Raw genomic sequence first — 27,099 nt, 5'->3', positions numbered from 1 at the left:
AACCACAGAAACTGTAATTTAGAGTGTGTCATGCTAATCCCTTATAGGCTTACCAAGTCTGATTAAATGTCACTTGCCTTTCTGTTATCTCTGTACGCAGATAACAAATTAAGTGACAGCTTTTGAACTCCAGGCAGCTGCCAGATGCATTAACTGGAACCGACACATTCCTACGAGTTGTTTTTATTAATCCAAAATACCTTTGTTTAACATACAAGGAACCTGACTCACCCAAGATGATGAGTGCCATGTGAGTTTAGGAAGTCTGTCTGCCAAGAAAAGTGCTCTAGAAAACTGGAGAAGGTGCTTGTGTTGTCTTCTCCCATTCACAGAATCTCAGGCTAGCTTGGAAAAGGGCTCTGAGATCGTCAACCTGAGACCCATCCCTGCCTTGTCCCCAGCCCAGAGCACTGAGTGCCACTTCCAGGCTTTCCTTGGACACCTGCAGGAATGGGGGCTCCAGACCTCTCTGGGCAGCCCCTTCCAATGCCTGGCCACCCTTTCTGGGAAGAAATTCCTCCTGATGTCCAGACTGAGCTGGAGTCAGCTGGTGAGTGGGCAAGGCTGAGCCCTGGGGATTTGGGTTTCCTCTCGTGGCGGTCCCACAGAAGCACAGCCTGGAATTCAGTGACAGCACCCAGGAAAGGCTGGAGCTGGGCCAGGGCAGGCTCAGCTGGGTATCAGGGAAAGGTTCTTCCCCCAGAGGGTGCTGGCACTGCCCAGGCTCCCCAGGGAATGGGCACGGCCCCGAGGCTGCCAGAGCTCCAGGAGTGTTTGGACAGCGCTGCCAGGGGTGCCCAGGGTGGGATTGGTGGGTGTCTGTGCCAGGGGTGGGACTGGATGGTCCTGGTGGGTCTCTCCCCACTCAGGATATTTATTCCGTGATTCCATGGTTTTATGGTTTCAGCCCTGTGGGTTCCTCCGTGCCAGTGGAATTTTTGCTGCTCCTGCGGGAATGTGGGATGACCAAAGCACACGGGCACGTGGGTGAACAGTTCTAAGTGTGCTGTGGATGTGATTTCCCTATAGAAAGAGAAAACCAACAGGAACTCAAACCACCCCCCAGAGCTGCTGCAGGGTGAGCAGGGCAGCTCTGAGCTCCACAGCTGGGCTGGGGGCTGAGGCTTCTTGGAGACCCGAGGTTTCCTTCCCTGAAAGGAGAGGTTTGGTGTTTCACCAGCTCCTTCCCCAAGAACAATCGGAAACCCCAGTGAGTCAAAAGGTTGTGCAGCACAGATGCAGCCCTGGAGACTCCCTCCTGTGCAGCAGGAAGAGGAGGAGGATGTGTGTGGCAGGGCGAGGGCGGCTTTGGGGTGTGGAGCTCACCGTGCAATTCCTCTCTCGCCTCACCAGCATCCTGCTGGGATTGTTCCTCGGCTGAAGGTGGTGCAAAATAGACAAAGGTGCCTCAAAAGCTCTTAAAACGAGGGATGAATGTCTGATTGTCCGAGCTTGAGAAGCATCTGGTGTAAAGGATTTTCTGCTCGTGGCAGACTGGGAGGAAGGAGCCAAATGCCCCTTTTTGAAACACTTTGTGCCCTGTGGTTTTGCCCTTTGCCCATTCTCTCTGAAGATTCCAAACCATCCTCAGCAGGTCTCGGGGTGTCCCCTGCTCCTCGCGTGTGCTCCAGCACCCCCAGCCCAACCTTGCCAGCTGACGTGATTCCCTCCCCCTCGGGCATTGTCTAATTGGGAAAATGTTTCAATTATACGGCCTAAATTTGTAACATGGAGCAGTTCATTATCACCGACTCCCCTTAATTGGGCCCTCCTACCAGGCAGCCTATTACTGAGTTTCCCAATTAAGACAGGACCTCTTTAAAACCCATAAAAATAAACAAATCCCTGGAAAAGCAGGCCCATGTTACAGGAGACACTGCCTGAAATGCTGCTTCAAGGCCAAGCAATAGTTTCAACACCAACAGAGCCCTTTGTAGTGATTACTTAGATTCCCTTCAAGGAGAACAGACACAGTTTGGGATCAGCTCAAGAAATTCACTGTCATTTGCTAATGAGGAAAAAGTTGATTACAAGGTGTTTCTGTGCTGGAAATGCTGTTTCCTGCAAGGATTCCATAGGTAACGCTGCTTTTTTTTTTTTGGTTGCAGGTAAAGGACCTAACGAAATACCTGGATCCCAGTGGATTGGGAGTTATCAGCTTCGAAGATTTCCATCGGGGGATCAGAGCCATCAAAAATGGAGGTGGGTTTCCTGCTGTGCTGGGAGTGAGGATGGGAGCAGGCCAAATTTAGCCACAGCTGAGCTGAGAAGCTGCTTGGGGAAAACCATCTGGGTTTGGTTTTCTGGGAGTTGCTGCTCTGTGCTGGGTGGAGGGGAAGGGGGAGAGGCTGGCGGCGTTTCATAAGGGTTGAAAAAGGTGGTACAGCAGTCGTGGCGGTGGTTCCATGTTGTTTATCTGGAAAGTTCCTCCCTACAAAGAAACATCAGTGAGAAATCTGGTTTGGTGTCTCACCTGTGTTTTGGGGGGTTGGTGCTCGGATGGAGCAGCTGCCATGCTGCTGCAGGTGTCTGTGTGCTGCTGGCTATAACATCTTCCAAATATTGGCACTGAGCGTGGAATCATGGAATGGTTTGGGATGGAGGGCCCTTAACACTCATCTCATACCACCCCCCGTGCCGTGGGAAGGGACCCTTCCCCTGGAATGGAAATTACCATGCATTTACTAATTTATTGATGAATTTACCAATGCATTTATAGCCTTCACTCCAACTGTTTGGAGGATCAACGTGCTCAGGTGGTTTTTAGCAAGCAGCACATTAAACCAGAACTTTGAACTCCCTCACTGGGGTCAGGATGATCTTCAAAGAGCCCAGCGCCAATCCTCGCGTGGCTCCTGAGGGCTTCTTGCAAATGCTTCCAGAGCAGCAGCTTGGTGAAATGTGAAGTTGCCATTTGAACCCCTTTGCTGCAGAAAAGGTGTTTTAAGTTTGGGATTTATCTCAGAGCATCAAAGGGTCATTTTGGGGCAGGCATGTTGTTATGGGCAGGGTATGAGAAATCTGGGATCTCCCTGCTTCTGCATGTGCAAATGTGAATTATCATCCCTGCACAACAGTCAGCTCTGCTCAGAGATGCTTACCTGGGATTGCAGCCCTGCTCCTGCTGCCAGCCCTGCCCGTGGAGCGTGCTGCAAGGATGGGAGAGAACCATCCTGCCCAAACCAAATGCGCTGTTCCAGGAGTAAAAAACCCTCAAAGCGGCGTTTTCTCCTGTTCTTCTGTCAGTTGTCCATCCCTCCTCCTTCTCCCCAGTTCCGCCCAGTTCCACTTTATTTGTTTATTCATTTATTTATTAACTGCAGGGGTGCTGAGGCCCTGGCACAGGGTGCCCAGAGAAGCATCCCTGGAAGTGTCCAGGGCTGGAAGGGGCTTGGAGCAGCCTGGGATAGTGGAAGGTGTTGGGGTTGGAATGGGATGAGCTTTGAGCTCCCTTCCCACCCAAACAACTCCAGGGTTATTTGAGCTCGGGACTGCAATGTTTTATGACAATTCCCAAGTTTCCTGGGGTAGCCTGAACAATTCCCAGCTGCCAGGAAGCAGGAGGAACTGCAGCACACTATTAATTTGTAATAAATTGCTGTTGGAGTAGAGCGTTTGTGAAAGCCCAGGCTTGTGTTTCTCCTCAATAATTCATCACTTTGGTGTTGTGTTCTATTAATTGAATGGGAAAAGCAGATCCAGGCAAAGCTTTTAGGGTCTCTATTTATTAAATGTGAAAGAGATTGATATGTGTTTATTACAGTGGTTAGGAAGGGCTGAGCTCTCTAACAACACATGGCATTAAGTGGTTTTAAAGAAGCCCAGGGCAGGGAGCAGAGGAGGTTCTTTGAGTCTCACAGCTGAGCACTGCTCACATTGAAGCAATCTGAAGGATTTGCTGCTGCTCTTGAGACAGTCAATATTGATCATCCCTTTGCAACTAAAGCAGAGGTCATGCTGCTGCTGGGTGTCCCTTTTAACAAGGTTTGTTAATTGGCCGGGCCTATTTTTAGCCATTTTAGCTCTGCTGGATTTCTTGGTGCTCTGTAATTCTTGGGTCACTCATAGAAGTGAGCGCTGGTGTCAGCTTGGAGCTTTCAGTGTCTGTGTTAATGCAGGTTTATTTCTGAGGATGTTCCACTCTTCCCCCTCTCCTCTCTCTGGAGAATTCCCTGAGCAGCGCAGCTGGGGTTTGCCTCGAGCCTGGCAAGCTGAAGGTGCAGTTACAAGCCCGGCCAGATTTCCTCTGTCAGCTGCATTTCTCACAACTGCTTTCGTGTCCACTTGGCCTCTGCATGCAGGATGCTGAGCTCCCTGTGCTGTCCCTGTGCCAGGACATGTCCCAAGCCTGAGGAACAGGCTGATCCAGGGCTCCTGGTGCTTGCCCTGCCTCCAGAAGCGCTGAAGCTCTCACACAAAGCCCCAGTGCCACCTCTCCACTGCCACGGGCCAGCTCTGCGCTCTGCCTGGCCAGGTAATGCTGACTGTGAGGGGCAGAGCAAAGGGGGTTGGATTTGAGGCTTCAAGGAGAGGTTTTAGCCACTCGTGGCTGCCTTCTGCCCTCCCCGAAGTGAGGGCTGGATGGCGAAGCGTGGTTCTCATGGATTTATTTAAGCCTGCAGTGGGGGTGGCCAAGGAGTGCTTCCAGAGGGTTTCCCTGCTGGGGGAAGTGCTGAGCCTGTGGCTCTCAGGTGGCTGAGCTCTGTTCTCAGGCGTGGGGACTCTGACAGGCTGGGACAGGTTCAGCTCTCCATGGGCTGCTGTGTTCCAGCTGTTCTGCTCGTGGCTGCTGGGATCCCCTTGTCTTTCTCTGCTCCACAGGGAGTGGCTTGGCTGCTTTTGAAATCTGTGTGGATGGTGCCTGAGTGACTGGCCAGTCTGCACAGCAGAGGGGGAAATGTGAATCCAGCACTGGCAGCATGTCAGGGGGGATAAATAACTCAGAGAAGTGCAATTTCACAGCCTTGGGTTGTAAAACTTGAGAAACTGATAATGGAGGGAAGCAGTAATGAAGGAGAGCATGATGCTTAAAAAAGCTGGGTTTTGAGGCCTGGAGAGTTGTCAGCCAGAGGAAGACCTGGTGCATCTGGCTACCATCAGTGAGATCCAAGGGAAAAGAAACAGGGAGGGAGCCAGTGTGACTGGCGCAGTCATCATGGTGAGGAGCTGCAGCTCATGGAGGATCTCCTCAGGGAGAACCAGGATCCAGGGATTGCATCCCAGCCCCTTGGAAAACTCAGCCCGGGAGAAAGGAGCCTCCCTGGGATGGGGCAGTGAGATGGGGGCTGCAGTCACAAGCTGAGGTGCCTGGACCAAGGAGCAGCTCTGCTCCTCTGTGTCCTGGATGCGGGAGCGGCTGGAGGGGGAGTTTGATGGCAAACATGAAGGATGGGCCGGATCAGCCACAGCCGGACGCAGGCACACAGCCAGGCTGTGCTCACCAGCAGATTCCTCCCTTGTCACGGTGTGAGAAACCTTCTAAGCTTCAGACACCTGATGGTTCTGCGGGGGTCTCTCAGCACTCAGCAGGACAAACTGAACATCTCCCCGCTCACACTGCACCTCACAAGGGTAAGGAACAAGTTGTGTCGTTCACACACATCCTCGGAGCTAAAACATCTGTAACATCTGTCTCCCAGGGAGCAGCCAGCTGGGAAGGGGCTCTGGGAGGTGTCCCTGCACACAGGGAAGGTGACACTGGAGGTGTCAGCCAGTTTCAGGGACCTCTGTGCCAGGGGAAGGTGCACTCCTGGAGCCTCATCCACCCCTTCTGCCTTGGCTTCTGATCCCTGAACAAAGGGGCCCCTGTGCACTGGGAATAGACAGTGCATCCACTGAGGGATGGGTGTGCCCAGGAGCTCGGGGGAGGGCCCGAGGATGGAAATAGTCACGTCTCCTTTTTTATTATTGTTTATTTTTTAAATGCTTCAACTAAAAGCCCTTTGGATTTGGGGAGATGGAAAATCCAGCTCGAGAGCCAACACCCAAACCTGGAAGCTCTAATAAGAGAGTTCCTATTTGCAGGGAGAAAGACCTGAGAGACCCCTGAAGCCTTGGAGGAGCTGGATCAGGAATCCACTGTGCCAAAGGAAAGATATTCCAGGGGCTTGGAGCAGGAGGAGCATCTTCAGCTCCCCAGAGGCACTTCCAAAGGCCACCTGGAGGGAAAAGCCTGGAGCTGGGAAGCTGGAACAGACAGGGCAGGATGCTGAACAGCAAATACAGGGCTGTGGCTCTGCCTGGAGCCTGTGTGGGAGCACCACGCCGTTCCTCACTGGAGCTGGCAGCAGGGGGAATTCCCGTTGGGATGAGCCTTGGTGGGGCTGCAGCTCTCCCATCCCGGGAGCATCCCTGGGAGGGAGGATCTCAGGGGGCGTTTCCAGGGTTCTGCAGCCGTGTCCAGAAAGGTTGGTGAGCTCCTGGCAGCTGAATGTCAGCTGGGAATTTCCTGAGAGGAAAGCCCACAAGCAGCTCTTCTCCGAATGAAGGATGTGAGTGTTGGACTGATGGAGGCTGTGTGTGTTTTGGGTGTTTAGAGCCCCACGAAGATGTATCAGGCTCTGAGGGCTGGCCTGCAACTTCTCAGAAATGGCTTAGGAATATTTGTGAGATGGCTCTTCCGGTGTGTTTTGTAAAGCAAAGGTTTTAATAGAAGAGAAAATAACAGTACAAAAACAAAACAGAAACTGTGTACAGGAAAGCCCCTCACACCTGGCTAAGACACCCCAAAAAGCCCTGAGCACCTCTGTGCTCCTTCTTAGGTACTCAATGGAGGGCTTTTGACTTGCTGCCCAATAGAAACAGCGACCTTTCTGAAGAACAGCTACAGGGACCAACAGGTGCCTTCGTCCTGGCACTGAGCCAACCACGGTAAGAAGGACATGGAAGATTCTAGCTTATCTTCCTTAAAAGTCTTGAGGTGAAGCTGAAACCCTTTTCCTTATATGGAAACATCCACCTGGGTGTGAGGATGCGCTGTAACATTGGACCTTAAAGGCTTAGAGCCAGGAGAACCAGATCCGAGGAGTTATCCCACGTGCAGGCTGCGTTCCGCGTTCCCTGCTCCCACTGCTCTGCCTCTGGGCAGTGCCTCGGGATCTGACCGTGCTCAGGTGTCACCTCGGAGCCCAGCGTGCCCAGAAGCCACTCAGTGCCACTCAGAGCCGCTCCTGGGCAGCAGGTGGTGGCTGGGGACGGGCCTGGGAGAGCCAGGCTGGCTGCCCCGGTGACCCGGATCCCGCTGGCTCCGTGGGGCGTTCCAAGGTGTTGGATATCCGCTAAGCCCCCGTTTGCTTTGCGTGGAGGCTTTTTCCCCCCTCTGTAGGATCTGCATTGCAGATGGCTTTCGCTACGCAAAAGGAAAGCTTCCCTCGCCCAGGGATAATTCCAGAAGCCAAAGCTCGCGTTCCCTTCCACCGCCAACCCCGCTGTTATTTCCGGGGCTGTCCGTGTGCGTCCTCGGCGCTCTCTGCCCCACCTGGGTGCTGGAAATGTGGGGGATTTGCAACAGGCCGCTGCTGCCACCCCAGCACGAGCTCCCAGCGGGGGTGGCCAGGCCCAATTGAATATTCCAGGCGTTTGCTTTTTAAAAGGAAAGCCTTGCCCAAGGCTCAGCAGATGGAAGCAGAGCTCGTGTGCACGTTTGACTAAACTCGGTGAGTATCTGGCACCGGTTTGAGCGCTTCCTACGTTCCCCTCGGATCTGCTGATCCCTGGATTCATGCAGCACTGCTGCAGTGGAGACCTTCCCACTGCTCCTGCCTGTTCCTAACCCTGGGTGAAGCATCATCCGCAGGGACACAGCTCCTTTGATGGCTGAAGGTAGGACAGATGCCTCTTTGTGTACAGCTGGCGTGCAGGGAACGGGGGCTGCCGTGAATGGGAAATCAAGATTGATTCATGAGCGAGAATAAACCCCAAATTGCTCTCATTATGTCTTCTGCTTTTTTTTTTTTTTTTTTTTGCCTTTGCATCTTGCTGTGCTCTGGCAGATCCATATGGAAGTGCTGTACGTGCTGCTGGTGGGGATAAGGACTTTAGGAAGATGAGTGTTAATTCTGAAAGGAGTGGAGATTTAAATGGCTCTTTAAAATTTATATGGATGCTTGAAAAAAAAAAATATAATCCCTGTGCTGTTCTTGGGAGCTCAGGGCCCTGCTCGTCTCTGTGGTGCGGGAGGATGATTGTAGCACTGGGATTGTGCCAGTCAAGTTTGGGGTCCACATGTTTGTCTGTGCCCCCTTTTGTCAGGGACAGGAGCAGCCAAGGCTTTCTTGGAATTAATTTGGATTTTTTGCCTTGAAATAGCGGCACTTAGAGGGTTTTATTGGAAAGTGCTGGGGCTGCCCATAAAAATGTGTGAGTGCTTTACTGGGGTTCTTTAGCCCAGAGAAAAGGAGGCTCAGGGGGCCCTTGTGGCTCTGCACAGCTCCCTGACAGGAGGGGACAGCCGGGGGGGTCGGGCTCTGCTCCCAGGGAACAGGGACAGGACAAGGGGAAACGGCCTCAAGCTGTGCCAGGGGAGGTTTAGATTGGACATCAGGAGGAATTTCCTCATGGAAAGGGTGGCCAGGCATTGGAAGGGGCTGCCCAGGTGGATGTTGGAGTCCCCGTCCCTGGAGGTGTCCAAGGAAAGCCTGGATGTGGCACTGAGAGCTCTGGGCCGGTGCCAAGGTGGGCACCAGGCACAGATTGGACTGGATGATCTCAGAGGTCTTTCCAGACTCAAGGATTCTGGGATTCTCTTGAGTCTGTGCAGCTCCGTGCTCACAGCAAACGGCGAGTGAGGAGCGTGAGGGATGGAGCTGACTGCTCTGAGGGTGCTCTGCGGTCACAAGGACCTGGGGTCTGTCTCCATCGCTCTCCTGCCAGGAGGGTTGGGTGTATCCAGGGCACAGAGACCCCTCTGTGAGGGGCTGGTCCTCTGTCTGCAAACAGCAAAATGAAGCAGGTGTGAATCCAGCCCGGCTGGAGGCTGTTCCAGGGTAGAGCAGGACACAGCTACAGCCCCAGGGTGGGGGCATTGAGATGGGTGCTCCTTTCCTCCAGCCCCAGTGTCCTTGGAGAAGAAAAGTCCCTCTTCTGCTCCCAGGAGCCCCAAAATGTGTGTGGAGAACTTTCTCTCCAGCTGTGCAGCCCCCAGGATCCAGCAGATCCCATGGCAATGTGAGCAGGGAGGCTTGGGTGAGCAAGGATAATTTTTTGTTCCCCTTGGAAGCTGAAGCAGTTGCTGAGAGAGGAGCTGGGAGTGGAACCACCAACAGATCACACTGTTCTCCAGCTCTTAGGTCACTGTTTCTTCCCTAATACAGACATAGAATCATTTAGGTTGGAAAAGTCCTTTAGAATCACTGAATCCAACCATTAATAGACTCGATCTAATAACAATATACCAAGGGCAAGGCTGATGGGGGGGGGGAGAGGCACTTCTGGCTCAGCAGAGCAGTTTTTTAGCTTGCATTTCTCTTTTGATTTCCGTAAACACTGGTTTGCACTGAATGTATCGATGTGGCGGCTGGGTGAAGGGTGACACGCGGGGACAGGCCACTCCGCTCCGGGTGCTCCGTGGCTGGGAGGGAGCTGTGCTTCCCAAAAGCAGCCTGGCAGATGACATGCTGCATTGACCTACTTTGGGGAGAGGCGCAGGAGCGTTGGGAGAGCTGTGTCCGTGGGCAGCTCCGGGATGAGAGCAGCGAGGAACCGCTCGAACGCGCTGCCGGAGAACCGCCGCGAAGGCTCTGCAGCCCTGAGGGGCTGGGGAACGGGAGACTGGCATGGGAATCTCGGCCCCTCTGGGAATTCCTTCGTTAGGAATCTCTCCTCTTTTATGGATTCCTGCTTTGGAGCATATGCCTGAGAAATCTGGCTGTGTCCAGTCACCGTCATGGAGTGTAACAGGTCTGAAATACACCCTCAGCCCGAGGGAATTCTGGTTCAAAGCTGGGATTAAAGCTGGGATCAAACCCCTAAAGAATCACTGTTGGTTCAACATTCCTTGGGAGGGAAAAGCATTGCTGTGTATCCAGATCTCCGGGAAATTAAAGCTAATTTCGGAGTGGAGAGACTTCCACGTGTCCTGAAGTGAAGAAGCTTATGGTGCTTTTTGACCCACAGACCATAACCCAACCTGATAAAGACAAATCTGATGTCCAAAAGAAAGCAAATTTTTCTGTGATAGGAGGATAAAACCCACTGCAGGGACTACCTGTTTTCCCAGGAAGATGAAAATAGGGAGCAGTGATTTACTGGAGCTTTGGAGCAGTTCTTAGCATGCTATTCTGTGGGAATGGTGACTAAAGAGAAAACAGGGGCAGGTTCTGTTAAGTAACATTTCTCCTCTTCCATCTGCTGCCTCTGTTTCTCCATTGCAGGATTCCCTCTCTGGGCCGTGCTGTTTTCCTCCACATCTGGTGCTGGGAATGCTTTTGGGAGCTGGGCTGGGCTGCGGTTTGGGGAGTGCGTGGGAGGAGGCTGGGCTGGGCTGGGCTGGGCTGGGCTGGGCTGGGCTGGGCTGGGCTGGTGGCTCCACGGGGGTGTGGGGGGTGGTTTCTGTCCTGCCTGTTCTGCTGTCTCAGGTTTGGATGTTCGTCCAGAGTGAGGGGTTGTCCATGCTTGGATCAGCCCACGGAGGTGGGGAATGTGTCCTTCCTCCAGAGCAGGAGCAGCTGGACAGGGAGGAGGAGATGTCTGTCCCAGCCTGGGTGAAGGAGAGTGGAGCCCAGCGCCCTGCAGAGCTGTCAGCTCGTTTCTCCTGAGGAATCCAGTCAATCCGGAGTTATTAACAAGGGGATAATTACTCACCTAGGACTTCTGCTCCTCCCTGCCCAGCTCTGTCACAGCCTGGGGGCTGGTGACTGCACTGGGTGACCTGGCACCCCTGTGACACCCTGACGGGTTGATGTGGCAAAAGCTTTTTTTTTCTCCTTGCACAGGAGAGGCTGGGTGTGATGTGGATTTCCTGGGAAATCAGTGCTGATGATGAAGCAGCAGGTGGGACAGTCCCAGTGGGCATCCACACATCGAGAAAAAAGAATTTTCCCAATTCTCTGGTGTTCTGGCTGAGCACAGCTCACATTATCTCACTCCCATCCTGCCTGTCCCAGGCTGTGTCTCCTCCTGGGCTGGTCCATGTGTCCCTCAATGTCTTTCTCCTTCATGATCCTCTTTTCCAAGCTCTTACAGTCCAAACTGCTCCTGTAAATCACTCAGGCAGTTTATTCCTCCTTAGAATGGGAAGGACTTCTGCTAACGAGGCAATAGGAGTTTTTATTAATGTAGTTAATAATTATAGAGAGCTGAGCAGAGATGATGTGACAGCTTCTAATAAAAACACCCCTGATGAGGCACTGGGCAATGGCTTGTTTGGACCTTGTTTTCATGTTAGGAATCAATGATCTTGGAGGTCTTCTCCAACGTGAACAATTCTGTTTGTCACCTCTCAGCCCCTCACTGCCTTCCTGCAGCCCTCGTACTCTGGATTGAAAAGGTCCAATTCCTCCCTGTGCTCCTTCCCCTGCAGGGGAGTGGTCAGGCACAAATAATGGCTGAAAAAAGGATCAAACCCCAATTTTACAGGACCTCTCCATGATTTTATTTTGGGTGATGTTTCCTATACAGAAGCCAGTTGGAGCAAAAGCACTTCAAAGGCTGCATCTCCCCTCTCCTTCAGTGACAAGTGGGACATGGTCTGGCTCTGTTTCCAAGGGATTTTCTGGCAATGTTGGAGTTAGGGGAAGAAACAGGGAAGGGGATTCAAACATGCACATTCAGGAGCATCTTCCTGCTACTCTGCATAGCTTTTAAGGGATTTTGGAGGACTGGGACTGCACACTGCTCTGCTATGGCCAAGCAGCAGGAGGGCACGGGGGCTGCTCAACCCTCCCTGTAACACACGGGACATTTCTGAGCAGCACAACCATCATTTCCAGGAGATGGCTCAGAGCTGTGGAACACCACCTTGGGGAGAATTCTTCCTGCAGGTGTAGTTTAGTGCCTCTCTTCTTATGTATTTTCTGTCCCTAATTTCCCATAAACCCAGGCTGGGTTCTGGTCAGGATCTAGAGTGCAAGTCTGATATCAGAGGCTTTATAAATAATTTTTTAAATAACCTTATAAATCATTTTCATTGGTAATTTTGCAGCTCTGTTGTTGAGGTTGGAGCCTAGGCTGGAGCAGGGGGTGTCTGTAGTCGCTGCCCAGGCTCACAGCTCTCCTGTCCATCATGTCTTTTCCAGAGGCAGGTGGGTGGTTCTGATCCAGACCACTTCCCAGGGCTCAGTGACAGCTTTGGAAAGGCTTGGCATTAATTGTGGTCAGTTTTTGGTGTGGCTAGTAGAGGGCAGAAATGGCAAGTGAGTCCTGACTGACAAATACTAATGCCTGCATGTTGATGGAAGTGCTGTGGATGTTGAAAGCGTTTCCTTTAATCCTTGTGGGTCTGGGAGCTGTGCTGGACCCACACAGGCAATGCTCTGATAATGAAATTCAGCCATGCTGGGAGGTAAGAACATTGTGAGCATTTCCTAGGTCCAGGGTTGGAAGCTCTGAGCTGGGGAGGATTGAGCTGGGTTTAACTTTTACCCTGATTTCTCCATGTGGGAGCTTTGAGCTGAAAGGCTGAAGCCTTCAGGATGGGATGGTGGCAGCCTGTGGAACTGCCTGCTTTCTGCCTGTGTTATTTGGGGTGTCGCAATCTCTGGCCCATTTGAGCTCCTGAGTCAAGGTTCTCTTTAATTTTTATTTTGCTTATGGGATGGGCTTATCTTAAGGGTGCCTCTCATCCCCTGTGAGCTCCTGGGTGTGGAGCATCTCAAGAAGTTTCTGCCTCAGGGCTCTCAAACCCTTGCCAGGAGGGTGGGCACTGGGTGTCCCCAAGGTTGTGTCAGCACTGACGTGCTCCTGGCGGCTGACTTGGGGTGTTCTTCTGGTTCAGAGTTCCATGAGCTCCTTCAGGAGGTCCTGCCTCAGTCTCTTCACAGAGCAGGGAGTTTAGGGACATGCGGTAGTGGTGAGCTTTGCAGTGCTGGGTTAATGGTTGGACTCATCATCTCGGAGCTTCTCCAGCCTTAGTGATTCTATAATCTCTGCCTAAAAAATCCAGCTTAGCTTCCAGAAGTGTAGAGATTGGGAAGCAGCAGGAGTGAAGGAGCTGGAGGACATCAGGAGGTCTCCTCACCAGGAGCAAGTGCTATTTTGGAGGCTCAGTCTCTCCATCTAAGCCACTTTTCTGGTGGCCACAGCCAGCACCTCATTTTCCACACCTCCAGCAGTGAGCCTTTATTCCTGGCTGGCACAAGCCTGCAGGAGTCTGAGCTGGTCTTGGTAACTGGCACATGCTGAAAAGACCACTCAGATTGCTGGGAATTAAAACTGAGATCCCACGTTTTAAACTCAGCACAAATTCCAGGTGTCAGTGGTGGCCCCCTGGTCCATCTCCAGGTCAGAGGTGGTGATGCTCACCAGGCCTCTGAGATGAAGGGAAGGCAGCTGGATTTGTGCTTCCAAAGGGCTTGGATGCCAGGGAGTTAATTCCTTTCCCCATGGCTTTCCCTGGTGTGTGAAGGAGGCTGCAGGGCTCAGAAGGGGATCAGAAGGAATGTGTGACGAGCCCCAGTCCGTGAGCAGTGATGCTCAGGAAATGAGGGACTGCTGAAGAGCATTAGCCAGGGTTGTGTAAGGAGCCTTAATTCTGCCACTGCCTCCCTGGGAGCCTGGGCTGCCGCCTGCTCCGTCCCCTGTGGCTTTTTGGGTTGGGAAATGGTCGTTTTCAGTAAGTGCTCCACTGGCCCATCTCCAGGGGAAGCTGAGCTGCAGGGAAAGCAGAGAGCAGAAAGCTGCTCTTTTATGGGAGCATCAGATTATAAGCGTACTCCTGGGCCACTCTGGGGAAGGAAAAGGTGGGTGAGTAGAATTGGTGCTGGCTTTATCCCACAGGGATCTCACCACATGGGTGCTTAAGCACGAGACCCTGAGCTGCCTCTGGAAATACTCGATAGTGGCTTCCCCTGTGCAAGTTCCTCCTAAATTCCTGCAACTTTTAAATACTTGGCTGTGTGTCTCATGTTTTCCAGCAGCATTCTCAGTAAGGGAGCTGGGTTTATATCACTTGCTCTCCTTTAAGCCAACCAGAACTTCGTCCTGCTCGTTTCTGGGGTCTGTTTTATTCTGTGCCATTCAGGCAGGTTCCAAGCCTTATTCCCACACTGAATAATGCAGGTCTGTGAGCTCACATAATCCATCCTGTTGGAATCACTCGGAGTTGGAGGCTCTGTGGCTTGCAGCAGTGTGTACAGTGTGTTGGCAGATGACTTAAATGCTCCTGAAAGGCTGTTTTTCTAGGTCACTCCTATAGGAAGTTGATAAAACTGGCTCTGTGTGACCCATGTGTCACTGCTGTACCCACAGCCCTTCACTCAAGGTGCCTTTTCACTGCGATCCTGCCTTCTGGAAGCAGTTTTTAGAATCTATTTCAGGAGCTTTATCCCAGAACTGCTGTTCCTGAGGCTTCTTGGGAGAGCCCAGGTGACTCTGGCACACCTCAGAGCTCTGAAGTTCAACAAGACACGGGAAGAGGTCTCATCCACCCCCATGGAGAGCCCATGGAATTAGGGTTGGGAAAGCCCTCTGAATTTATTGAAACCAACCATTTCCCCTGCACTGCCAAGGCCACCACTGACCCATGTCCCCAAGTGCCACATCCACAGGGCTGTTACATGGTGGCTTCCAGTGACGGGACAAGGGGAAACAGCCTCAAGTTGTGCCAGGGGAGGTTTAGGTTGGATATTGGGAATATTTCTTCACTGAAAGGGTGGTCAGGCCCTGGCACAGCTGCCCAGAGCAGTGGTGGAGTCACCGTCCCTGGAGGGATTTAAAAGCTGTGTGGATGTGGCACCTGGGGACGTAGATTAGTGGTGGCCTTGGCAGTGCTGGGAGAAGAGCTGGACTTGATGACCTTAGAGGGCTTTTCCAACCTGAATGGTTGCATGATTCTGTGATGGTTTAGCAGTAAAGCTGCCTGGAAGGTCTCTCAGAGCCTGATTTTTACGTTAAAGGTTTTTGGATGTTTACGGATGTGACTGGGCTGGCAGTGGGAGTGATGGATAGAGCAGGAGAAGCTGGTCATGGTCACTCAGAGGACAAAAGGCAGTCCGTGATGCCACCCCCAGCCCTGGGCAGAAGTTTGGGTTTGAGCAGAGTAGGGCAGAGGTGACTCCAAGTGTTGCGATCACATCAGCTCTCAGTGAGGAAGAAGGAAAGAGAAAGGGATAGGTGTAAGCAAGGAAAGGCTGCTTTGTGGTGTGAGGGGCAGCGAGAAGGGGATCAGCTGGGACTTTGCTGTCCAGGGGGGGAGCAGAGGGAAGGTGAGGGTCTGAGCTCAGCCTGTGCCATGGATTGGGGCTGTTCAGTGCTGTGCTGGTGGCCCACAGCCATCCCTGGCTCTGTTCCTGCTATGGGGGGAGCACACCCCTCCAGCTGTCACCGCTGTCCCTCTGCACCTGGGGACAGTGCTCTCCACACAAGGAGTGCCACTCCACACCAAAGGTCTCTGATTTTTTGGCTCCCAGGGTTTTTTGGCTCTTTTGGCCAGGAATTTGCAAGCTTAATGCAGGCTGTTGTGCTGGCAGACTTGCAGGCAGGCTCTCCATGGCAACTCTCCCTATACACAAAGCACCATATGGCTTTTGGAGGGGGAGGGAATGAATCCAGCAGAAAAGTCAACCTTTGTTTGTGGTGCTGTTTGTCTTTGCTCTCTGGGACGCGTGGGGAGGTGGAAACTGGGAATGCTGGGTCCTGGGCATGGCTTGTGCTGGCCATGCCACCACGAGGGTGCAGGTGACCTCTCAGACGGCCTTTCCTGGGTTTTGACACTGGAATTTGCTGTGAAAATAAACCCATCGTACACAGAGACCCCCTCCTTGGGTTGGGCTCTCTGCACATAGATGGAGAAACAAGGATCCCGTTCATCCCCATCATGTTCACTGCCCAAAGGGCTGGGAAGGCTCCAGAGCCCCTGGTTTGGGCAGGAGCTGGGCAGGAGGCAGGTGATGAATGGCAGGAGCTGCCTGTGCCTGTGCTCTGCCCACGCTTTATACCCCCCATTCCAAAGGGAAGCCTTCCCTTGCCTGCAAATGCTCCCTTTTCAAGCCCCTCTGGAAGGAACGAGGAGAATAAATATCTTTATCTGAGTCTGTAGAAGAGTGGGAAGTGTTTGTGTGTCTACTTGGAGGGGGAGGAAAAGAAATGATGTGGAAATAAGGAGAAGGGAGCAGGCTGTGCTTTTGGGATGTGGTTCCAGGGGCTGCTGTGGGGTGCCAGCAGGATCACTGGAGATGGCCTGGAGCTGACTGCTGCCTGTGTGTGCTGGTTGGCAGGAGAGGTGGCTGCCTGTCCCCTCTGGGTGGTGTGACACAAGGTTGCCTTCCAGGAGCACTGTTTAGTTTTGGTTTTACCCCCAGACGTGGGCAAAGGCTCCTCTTTGTGGTGGGCAGGTCACTGTCCCCATCCCCTCCCTGCTGTCAGCCAGGAGGCTCAAATCCCAAAATAGCACCAGGGATAATTAATGGGAAAACTCCTCCTGATTGTGGGCTCAGGCTCAGGGATGGAGCTGTGCGGCTGGGGATAGAGGGACATTGGAAGAGAGGGACAATGCCATCTTCAGATTACAGAATCATTGAGGTTGGAAAAGACCTCCAAGGTCATCAAGTCCAAGATCCTCCCGTGCTACCCCAGTAGTCAGAGCAGGAGGTGGCCTTGCCCTGAGCAGGGTACCCAAGGCAGCATTTCCAGGTGAGTCCCAGGCCCTGCTCTGGCAGCTGGAAGCAGCACCACTGCTGGTGCCATAGTGGGACAGCTGTGGGATGCTGAAGTGCTAAGCTGTGACCAAGAGCTCCTTCCCCCTGCTGCAGCCCTGACCCTGTGGAGCACAGCGCTGGGTGTGGCATTGGAAAAGCAATTTGGGTTATTCCTGGAGTGGATTCACAGCCTGAACCCTGGGAGCCCCAGGCCCAGGGGAGGGATCATTTCTTTGTGCCATGTGTTCAGCTTCTCCCACCCCAGGGAACCCCTCCGGTTGGTGGCTCCAGTATCTCCTGAGTCTGCATTTAATGGTCAGAGAGGCCCTGGGGATGGTGTTTAGGTGGGAGGTGTTGCTGCAGGCCTGAGTCCTTAGTTCATCCTGTGCCCTAATCAGAGATTCTCAGAATGCTTTGGGTTGGAAGACACTATAAAGTTCATCTCATTCCATGGGCAGGGACACCTTCCACCGTCCCAGGCTGCTCCAAGCCCCATCCAGCCTGGCCCTGGACACTGCCAGGGATCCAGGGGCAGCCACAGCTGCTCTGGGCACCCTGTGCCAGGCCCTGCCCACCCTCCCAGGGAACAATTCCTGCCCAGTCTCCCATCCAGCCCTGCCCTCTGGCACTGGAAGCCATTCCCTGTGTCCTGTCCCTCCAGCCCTTGTCCCCAGTCCCTCTGCAGCTCTCCTGGAGCCCCTTTGGGCTCTGAGCTCTCCCTGGAGCCTTCTCCTGTCCAGGTGAGCACCCCTGCTGCCTTGACCATCCCTTGACCTTTTACCAGGTGTATGAAATGACCACAAAGTGATTCCTTAATGAAAAATGGCCTTTCTTGATAACCTGGAGAGGGCCTGTTCCTCTGGATGCGGCTGGCGCTGTCCCATCTGGGCAGCAGCAGCAGGACAAACGTGCCTTCTGTGCCCTTTGGGGGGCCCGGGATGTGGCTCTGAAGAGCACAGAGGGGTGACCCCCGTCTCTCCCCGAATCCTTGTGCATTCCCTGGGAGCACGGCCAGCTCCCTTCTCCTCCTCCCGGCCCGCTGCCGCAGCCACGGCAGCTCCGAGGCGTGTGGGCTCCAGCCGGGTGTTTATTTCGGGACTGCAGCACCGCTCCCGATTCGGTGCTTCCAGCCTGGGATCTAGGCCGTGTGCCGGATCGGGCATTAGCTGTTGCCTGAGGGAGCGCGGGGAATTCTGGCCGCCTCCCTCGCTGCAAGGGCCGGGAGCGAAGCTGCAGACGGGGCTCTGGGCCGGGAGGAGGGACGGAGGGATTTATTTTGAAGATCTCTCGCTGCGAAGCCGCTGTTTTTCCGCCGGCCCGTGCTCCTGATGCGTGTGGCCGCGGGAGGAGCCGCAGCCTGCCTTCCCCGGCGTTCCCATGGCGCTTGGCTGTCACACACACACACACACACACCGTGCGTTCCCTGCCCACAGCCGCGTTAGAGCCGCCTGGGAGTCGAAAAAGAGGATGCAGGGAAGGGAGATAGGGAAGAAGCCGGGAGAAGGAATGGAGGGCTAGGGGTGAATGCAGGAGCAGGCCCCGTTGGATTTTTGAAGTCACAGCCGCTGCCTTCCAGCCCTGGTGCGGGTGGGATGCCCGGGAGCAGAGCTCCTTCCTGAGGGCTGCAGGCACCGGTGCGCGCACGCTGAAGTTCTTGTTCCGCCGCTGCCATGTCTCCCAAGCCCACCCTCGGCTTGAGGGTGCAGACTTCCCTCCGGGTGATCCCAGCTGTGTGTTTGTTTCCCCCTGCAGACCCCGACAGCCAGCTGTATGATATGGGATATACCCCCGAGGAGGAAGCCCCGGCCTGTCCCGATGAGTTTGATGACTTCGTCACGTTTGAGGCAAGTATGAGCTCTGTTCATTCCCATAAACGTTGGCTGCACGTGGAGTGGGATTTGGGCATGGAGGCTGTACCTGGGGAGAGGGGATTTTGCTGTGACAGGCCTCCGAGTTGCTTGACATGTAAAGACAAATTCATTCTCTGGGTGGTGGGCCCACAGAACCTGCACCACGTATTTGGTGCTGTTTAAGTTAAAATTGGTGGTGATGGAACAGAAAGAGCAGAGCATGGTGCCCTGGGTGGAAAGGGAGCCCCTTTCTGTGGTGAAACGCTGGTGACACAGGAAGGGGACCTGCTGCTCTTGGGTTTGTCTTCCTGCTGGAGTTTCTGAGTCTGGAAAACCTGAGCTTGGTTTGGAGATGTACCAGCCAGGAGCCTACCTGAGAGGCCCAGCAGAGTAGGGGGATGTTGACATTTGGTGCTGTTTAGCCAGTAAAAGGAAGAGCAGAGGACAAAAATCTACATTTTCTCTCTATTCTTGGGCTTGATGAAGGTTGTTTCTGTGATTTGGGTTGTTTTCCTCTAGTTAAAGCCTCTATGTCCTGGTTCCCTCCTGCATTCCTTGCCACAGGAGCACACAGCAGCAGTGATTCTGCTGTTCCCAGCTGGAAAGGAGAGACCTCTTGTCTGTGTCTGGGGGTCTTGGGCTTGGCTTGGAAGGCTTCACCCATTCCTGCTCTGTGCCTTCTAGCTTGGAGCACGAGGTGCTGCAGGTGCCTTGGGAGCAAAGGGATGGCTGGGTCCCTGTCCCACGTGGAGACTGAATCACTTCCTTCTGCTTTTTCTTTTCCAAACTTCCCTCTTCAGGGTTGTGACACCTGTGTCTTGGTAGCCTGGATGTTTTCGGGGTTGTCCTGTGCAGGAGCAGGAGTTGGGCTCTGATCCTTGTGGATCCCTTCCCACTCAGGATATTTATGATTCTGTGTGATTTTTATCACACTACTTGTTCCTGGCAATGACACTCCCGACCTGCTTTGTATTTGCATGCAAATATATTTATTTATATCTGTGTGTATTTTTGCTTGGTAGAGTCTGTAGCACATCATTTTGGCCTTGTGATTTCTTGATTAAAGGTTAATGATTGCCTGGGTGTTGGGCAGCTGGTCCTAAAATAATGGAATGATTTGGGTTGAAGGGACCTTAAAGCCCATCCAGTTCCACCCCCTGCCATGGGCAAGGACACTTTCCACTGTCCACAAATCACTCCAATCCCTGTCCAACCTGGCCTTGGACACTTCCAGGGATCCAGGGGCAGGCACCACTTCTCCAGGCAAGGTTGAATACTGGTTTATTTTTCCTTTTTGAAAGGTAGTCACAAGTCCCAGGAACAGCTGGGGAGAAGTGGGACAGGAGGGCTGGCAGGGAGATGGATTTCCATGGTTTTTATGTGGTGTGGGGTCACAAATGTGCATTTTAACGCTGGACTGAACAGTGTGGAGGCTGTGACAGGCAAAGGCTTTCACTTTTTGCTCCTCAGACCTGTGTCAAGGGACCGTCTTGCCTGAGATTCCGAGTGGGGATGTTTTCCAAGGGCTAATTTAACATTGATGAGCTCTGTCGGCACTGGGAGCTATTCTGGGCAGCAATACCAGCAAGGCAGGTGTGTGCCCCACTGGGATGAAATACTTCTGCTGCTGGGCCAGCCTTTCCTTGAAAAGACAAGGTGACCCAAAGGAAAAAGGTGATGAGTCCTGAAATCTCCTTTTCCAAAAGACCTAAGTGGATTTTTCTACTGAATTCAGTGTAGTCATCTAAAGGACAGCTCTACGTTTAACATTCTAGGGAAGAATTATCCCTGTTGTCTTGGATACGTGATTCGAAATAATTTCCAGCTTGCCAGGATTTCGTAGAGGTTCAGCAAATGAGAACATGCTCGAGAAATACCACTCAGCCTTGGGAGTGTAAAAATAAACCGGAGTCTTGGGGCGAGGGGGATTTTGTTCTCTTCTGGCTGAGCCGTGAGCTCCCAACGTGCCTTTTATCCCACACGTCCGGGAGTGCTGTGCCTTGGAAAGCTGGAGCTGGCCCAGGGAGGGAGAAGCCGTGGTACGAAGCATCCTGCTGGGAGCAGCAAAGGCGTGTTCCTCACGGGAGCACCGGGAAAAGAGCTGGAGAGGGCTCCAGCAGACTCTTCTTCCTTGGGTGCAGCAGGATATCAGCGAGGCAGCGAACAGAGCAAGCAGCCCTTCGCAATATCGGTATTCCATCTTGCTTGGATTCTCCAGAAGAGATGAGGGGGGGAAAAGTCACCTTTTAAAGTGAAGACATCGCCTTTCCTCAGAGTAAACTTCTCACTGCACCAAGCAGCAGTTTGGGCTCTGTGTCAGCTTTGGGAAGATGCTGCACGGGGACACACAGCTAAACACACCCCAAAACACTGCTGGGGCACTGCAGGCTCGGGGTGAGCGCCTCTGGCTGCGGCAGGGCCCTGGGGTGAAGTGGCACAGCTGGGATTTCTCCTCCCCTGTCACATCAGAGCTGAAGGAGTTGCTGCATTTGCAGAAGTGCTGGGAGCAGTTGTGGTTGCTGGAGTGGAGCACTGGCTGTGGTCCCTCTGAAACAGCCCAGAGTCCCAGTGGCTGGAGTGCTCAGCTCTTCCAGGTGCTGAGGTCTGACAGGGAGCTTTTCTCCTCAGTGTTTGTTCAAACAAGTGTCAACAAGTGCTTTAAGCAGTCTTCAGGAAAATGTCTTCCTTTTGTTAATAAGGTTGCTCTGCTTGATGACTCACGTCCTCTTCTGGTGACTGTCATCAGGAGAGCTCAGCACCCATGGAAAACCCTGAGAGCCCAGAACTGGGGACTTTGGCCCAGTATTTGCTCTCCAGAGAGAACCACCAACACCTGCTTCCTCCAGAAAACACTTTTGAAGGGGACAAGGTGTGAACTCAGCAATTTGTCATGTTGGGTACTCCCCCATTTCAGCCACTCTGTGGCTCTGGGTGTGCCGTGGATCCCCTGGCTCCTGTTGCACCATTCCAGGAGTGTCCAGCAGGCAGGGCTGTCTGTTAAGGTGCTTCCAAAGAGGATTTCTGCTCCCGTGGCTCCACTGAGACAGCAGCTCCTGCAGCCACGTGGCTTCCTGTGCCTCTAGCTGGGCTTGCAGGGAGCTCATCCCAATCCCTCCTCCAGCTCTTCTGTCACACATCCGAGAGGAACCTCATCCCTGTGCACCCAGCTGGGAGCAGAGAGAGCATCCCCTGGCTGGGATCACCTCCTACCAAAAACTAACGACAGCCTTCCTGCTTTGTCAGAGTCACTTTGAAGGGAGCTTGGAGCTTTTCCATCTGGACACCTGAGCCCTGTTTTCCCCCAGGCTGGGCTGGCACAGCTTGGCTGCTGACTGCCTGGAAGGTGGGAGTTCTTGCCTCCCTTGCAGGCTCCTGTGGAGCTCATGACTCAGTGCTGAGGCACAGGACTCGTTTGGAATGCTCTTGGGGGACATGGAGGGGAATTTGGAGTTAGTTTTCTTGGGCTCATGGAATCATTAAGGCTGGAAAAGACCTCCAAGCTCAACCGTCAGCCCAGCAGTGCAGGGATACCCGCTGTGCCTTGCCCTAGGTGAGGGCTCTGCCCCTCTGCTCTGCTCCTGGGGCAGGCGAGCCCCCTTGGGCAGTGCAGAGTGGGAAGGGTGACTCTTGAAAAAGGAAAGCAAGGCATGAAAATGCTGGGAATAGGCTGGGATGGGCACGGAGATGTATAACTTTAGGTGGGCTGGAGGAGAGGCAGAGCCAGTGCCCTGTAAAGGCCGCCTGGGAGCACCACAAATACTCCAAATAGGGATTTTTAGCTCTGGGAACTCGTGTTTTAGGCCAGCAAGGTCGGAGGAAGGCTCTAGTTGAGCTCTGCAGGACAGGGCAGCCGTAAATCCTGCGGATGCATTGCCTTGTGCAGGGCTATTGCCATCTGCTGGGCAGCTGCCGTGGCTCCTCTTGGAAGCAGCCAGGAAAACTCATTCTGCACGGCCACAAGAGGGGAATTTGGCTTTCCCTGGAAGCCTTCACCTGCCCAGGCACGTCCCCTCTGGCTATTGGTCTAGCAGGGAGTTGTACAGCACAGGAGGAGTGGATCTGGGGAGGAAAATGGGAGTTGGGCGGGTCCCAAGTTTTGTGTATTTTGGGAGTAGGAGCTACTCCTGGCTCTCCCAGCCAGCCTGCCTACAGGTGCAGCTGGGAGAACTCCAGCTCAGAATATTCTGTGACATTCTGTGCAACAGTGAGCAGCAGCTTTAAGGCCAACACATCAGCTCTGTGAAACTTTAACTTGCATAAAGCCAGGATTTCTTTCCATGTTGAGCAATTGAATTTAAGGTTTCTTTGAGGGCAAAAACCAGAGCGATGCCATTGAAATCCGCTGGGTTGCTGGGATTCTCCAGCTTCTCAGAGCTTCTGCAAAGGGGTCCAGGACTTGCAGGCCCCAGCTGTGTGCTGTAACACAGAAGCTGTTGTCGGAGCACGCAGGGACCAGAGCTCAGCTGTGTGGGAGCTGTTCCCAGAGACGCCGCTGTCATTCCTCGTGCCTTGTGTTTTGCAGGGAGCCCACGTGGGGTGATTGTAGGAGGCTGCTGCAGGCTCCTTGTGTCCCCTCCTGTAGCCCTGTGGATGTTCTGAGCCCTCCTTTCCTAGTACAGAAGGATACTTGCCTTCCCAGAGGCAGAGCTGGGCCTGGTGAGCACAGAGTGTTTGGGGGCCCTGCTTTGCAGTCTGTGGCATTTTAGGTGAGGCTTTTTCCTCCTCTGACTTTCCCCACCACTGTTCCCGCAGGGTGCATGTCTGGCAGAGGCCAGCCAGGCTGAAAAGGTGGGGTTGAGCTTTGTACCCTCCTCTGAGCTGTCCAAGGGGCTCAAAGCACCAGCACAGACCTAGGTTCAGCTGTTCCCTGGCTGTCCTAACTCACGTGTGAGGGTTTGGTGGTTGGAATGGGGACATGGAGGTGAGAGCTCAGGTTTTCTGTACCAGTGCCATTCCCACCTTCTGGAATGGCCTCAGTGGGCCTCTGCTCACAGGGCTGACCCGAAAGCACCGTGAATGAAATGGTCACAAACCCTCTCCAGGGGCTGGCTACTGGAACTGGTGATAATTTGTCTTGAACAGCTGGTGGACTTGAAGTCTTGCAGGTGGCTGGAACTGCAGGGCTGTGGAATGTGACAGATGCAGTTCAGTCCTTGGGGAAGCACACGGAGCCCTGAGCAACGTCCCCATTGTCCCCAAAGCCTTTCTGCTCCCCTGCACAAGAGACGAAGGGCCTGGAGCCCTCTGGACAGCAAGTGAACAGCTCCGTATTATCCTTGTAGTCACAGAATCCCACAATGGTTTGAGTTGGAAGGAACTGCAAAGCCCATCCCATCACACCCCTGCCCTGGGCTGGGACACCTTCCACTGTCCCAGGCTGCTCCAAGCCCCAGTGTCCAGCCTGGCCTTGGACACTGCCAGGGATCCAGGGGCAGCCACAGCTGCTCTGGGCACCCTGTGCCAGGGCCTGCCCACCCTCCCAGGGAACAATTCCTGCCCAATCTCCCATCCAGCCCTGCCCTCTGGCAGTGGAAGCCATTCCCTGTGTCCTGTCCCTCCATCCCTTGTCCCCAGTCCCTCTGCAGCTCTCCTGGAGCCCCTTTAGGCTCTGAGCTCTCCCTGGAGCCTTCTCCTCTCCAGGTGAGCACCCCCAGCTCTCCCAGCCTGGCTCCAGAGCAGAGGGGCTCCAGCTCTCCCAAATCAGTCCATAGTGATAATTTGATATCTTAAAACCTGAAAATACCAAGGAAATTAATTTAATGTGTAGACTATAAACTGTGTAGAGGGAAGGATGGGAGTGTAAATTAGACAGGGAGGGCAGGACTAAGTGCAGGGCTACGGTGAGAAATTTCTCCTCTGGTCAGAAAAGATCCGAGCTGAAGTGTTTGCCCTGCAGGAAACAGGCTGGAAGGAGTTTGGAAAACAAACTCCTTGGAGCCTTATCTTGAAGCACGAGCAGATTGTGTGAGACTGGGAACATGGGAACTGGGCTGTGGGACACCGGGAAGGACTGGGAGGTGCTGGGGGGGGCAGCAGTGGGAGCAGAGGTGTCTCAGTAAGAGTTTGAGAAGTAAAATGGGCAGGGACTGGTCTTTCCTTATTAGCTCTGATGTCTGATTTTGTGCTCTCATGAAAGTCCCAGATGTTCTCTGAGGTGCTGAGGCACAAGCAGAGCAGCAGAAGGGCCGTCCTGTGGAGGAGCAGATCCAGGCAGAGCTCGGGTTAAAGCATAACTCCTTCCTGCCCTGCTCCGAGCAGGAATCTGGGCTGGCCTGGACCCGGCTCAGGAGGTCAACTGCTTATCAAGGTACAGGACACTTGCAGGCAGTGCTGCTGAGCACTGGGTTCTGCACGTCAGGAAGGATGTGGCCCAGAGGACAGCAAGGATAACCCAGGGAAAACGTGCTTTGGGAAGGTAATGGAAGGAAATCAGTGTGTTTATGCTGGGTAGGCAGGGCTGAGGGAGCTGAAATATGCGAGGTTTGTGCGGACAGGAAACAGAAAACCAGACAAAACCCTCAAAACTTGTGGGTGTGAGCGGTGCCGAGGCCTCCCTATGCTGAGGGCTGCCATGGGGAAAGGAAAATCCCATGGCTCAGCTCTCCCACAGTGCTGGCTCTGCTGGGCTCCTGTCTGCAGGGAGCAGCTGCTTGGCTGAGAGCTCGGGCAGGGTGACATTGGGGTGTTTGAAAACCCTCTTTGGGCTCAATATTGTCATTGCCTGCCAGAGGTCACCCTGTGAGTCACCAAAAGCGCTTCTGACCTGCCCCCGGTAAGCAATCCAAGCTTTATTCATCCCTCTTTTTGTGGCTATAAGGAAGGAATTTGTCATTTGACGCTTAATTATTCACCAGAAACACCAGGAAGGCCGAGATAAACCTCGACAGGTCGCGTTCAGATTCAACCTTTCTCTTTGGGGATGGATTCCTGGCAAGCGTGAGCACCTGGAGCGGGGCTCCCAAGACGCGCTCTTATTTTGGAATTCGGGGGAGCGGGAGGAGGCTGCGGTCACACGGAGGGAAGTGCTGGAGCTGCTGCTCCTTATCGGCAGCTCGGGAACAAAAGGCGCTCTGTTGGGACTCAGCAGCTCTCTCCCTAAGCCTCCCGGCTCCCCTGGACTTTGCTTCCCTCCTGCCTCGCAGAAGCAGCTCCCGGAGCCGGATCGGGCTCTGCAGAGGGGGTGATGTCTCCACAGGTGGGTTTTTGCGAGCTGGCACAAAACGAGGAGGGATTGGATTTCCAGAGGAGAGGTGCTCAGCCCCAGAGGTGCCGGGAAAGGGCAGGAACACACCTGACTTTTTACATGGGCAGTTCCACCTGATTTTTTGCATGGAAATGGTTTAGATTAAAACAGGAGAGATTTAGATGGGATATTGGGCAGGAATTGTTCCCTGGGAGGGTGGGCAGGCCCTGGCACAGGGTGTCCAGAGAAGCTGTGGCTGCCCCTGGATCCCTGGCAGTGCCCAAGGCCAGGCTGGATGGGACTTGGAGCAACCTGGGACCGTGTCCCTTCCCATGGCAGGGGGTTGGAACTGAGTAGAACTTAATTGTTCCTTCTAACCCAAACCATTCCATGATTCTGTGATTCCATGGGCTGTGGTGTAACTTCACTCTCCTCTCTGCCTGGGTCTCCCTGAGGGAGTTGGAGCAGCCTGCTGGTTTTTGGGGTGCTGGGGACAGTGTGCCAGGTGTGGTGTTTTGCGAGTTGGCTTTGGGTTTGTTTTTGGGCTGGGTGAGTGTTCTCAATTTGCCCCACCTGGCGCAGCGCGTTTCTCTTGCCCAGCCTTGAGGGGGTGATGGAGTGTAACAACCTGAACTGCAGGAGCTGAGCTGTGAAATTTGCCTTCACCCAGGGCTGGGCACAGGCTCCCTGGCCTCCATGCAGAGCTGGCATTGCCCGGACATGTGGGAAGAGGGCAATATTGGGACCCAGAGGTGGCATTCTGGAGGCTGAGCTGCCCTGGGGTGTTCCAGGGCTTTGGGGTCAGCTGCATTAATGTGGGACCATAAACACAACTGTGTCCCTGGCTTCCAGCTTGGCACTGTCACCACTGTCTGGGCCACAGGGTGTGCTTGGGGCAGGATTTTTGTAGCTGATCCGTCTCCTCTCCATCCTGTGCGCAGTCAGGGCTGGATTCTTCAGAAACAGGCTGACGCTGCTGGGAAAAGAGAGTTGTTTTTCCTTTTCCTTGTCACTCACCTCCCCTCCCAACCTTCCGAGTGTTTGTGTCCAAGGACAGCAGAGCTTTGGGATGCCAGGACAGCTCCAGGGACAGCCCTGCCTGGAAGGAACCTCCATGGGAGCCAGACTTTGCCCTCCTTTCCAAGGCAACGCCTTGGCAGAGCTTGTGCTGAAGCTTCTGTCCCTGGCAGATCAAAGCTGAGCCTGTCCCTGCCTGGACCTTGCAGGTGATTCCCCAGAATCCCTCTCCTCACACTGCAGCAGCTTTTTTAAAATC

At 53.7% G+C, this 27,099-nt stretch overlaps 1 protein-coding gene across 4 annotated transcripts in view; it reads left to right on the top strand.

Annotated features, from left to right (window-relative positions):
- The window catches only part of RAB11FIP3 (RAB11 family interacting protein 3), a 76,072-nt gene that overhangs the window by 17,505 nt on the left and 31,468 nt on the right, over nucleotides 1–27,099 (top strand). For 2 of the 4 annotated variants that reach the window (XM_040078934.1, XM_040078937.1), the window contains exons 2-3: nucleotides 2,109–2,202; nucleotides 18,543–18,634. In XM_040078934.1, coding sequence (XP_039934868.1) covers nucleotides 2,109–2,202; nucleotides 18,543–18,634 — 186 coding nt within the window. Of the gene's footprint in view, nucleotides 1–2,108; nucleotides 2,203–18,542; nucleotides 18,635–25,033; nucleotides 25,056–25,676; nucleotides 25,836–27,099 lie in introns of those variants that run through there. The other 2 variants (XM_040078936.1, XM_040078935.2) reach the window with 2 other exon arrangements.

Source organism: Hirundo rustica, chromosome 15 (assembly GCF_015227805.2).
Source record: "Hirundo rustica isolate bHirRus1 chromosome 15, bHirRus1.pri.v3, whole genome shotgun sequence".
NCBI lineage: Eukaryota > Metazoa > Chordata > Aves > Passeriformes > Hirundinidae > Hirundo > Hirundo rustica.
Note: the sequence above shows the minus strand (reverse complement) of the source record. Positions and strands in the feature narration are given on the sequence as shown.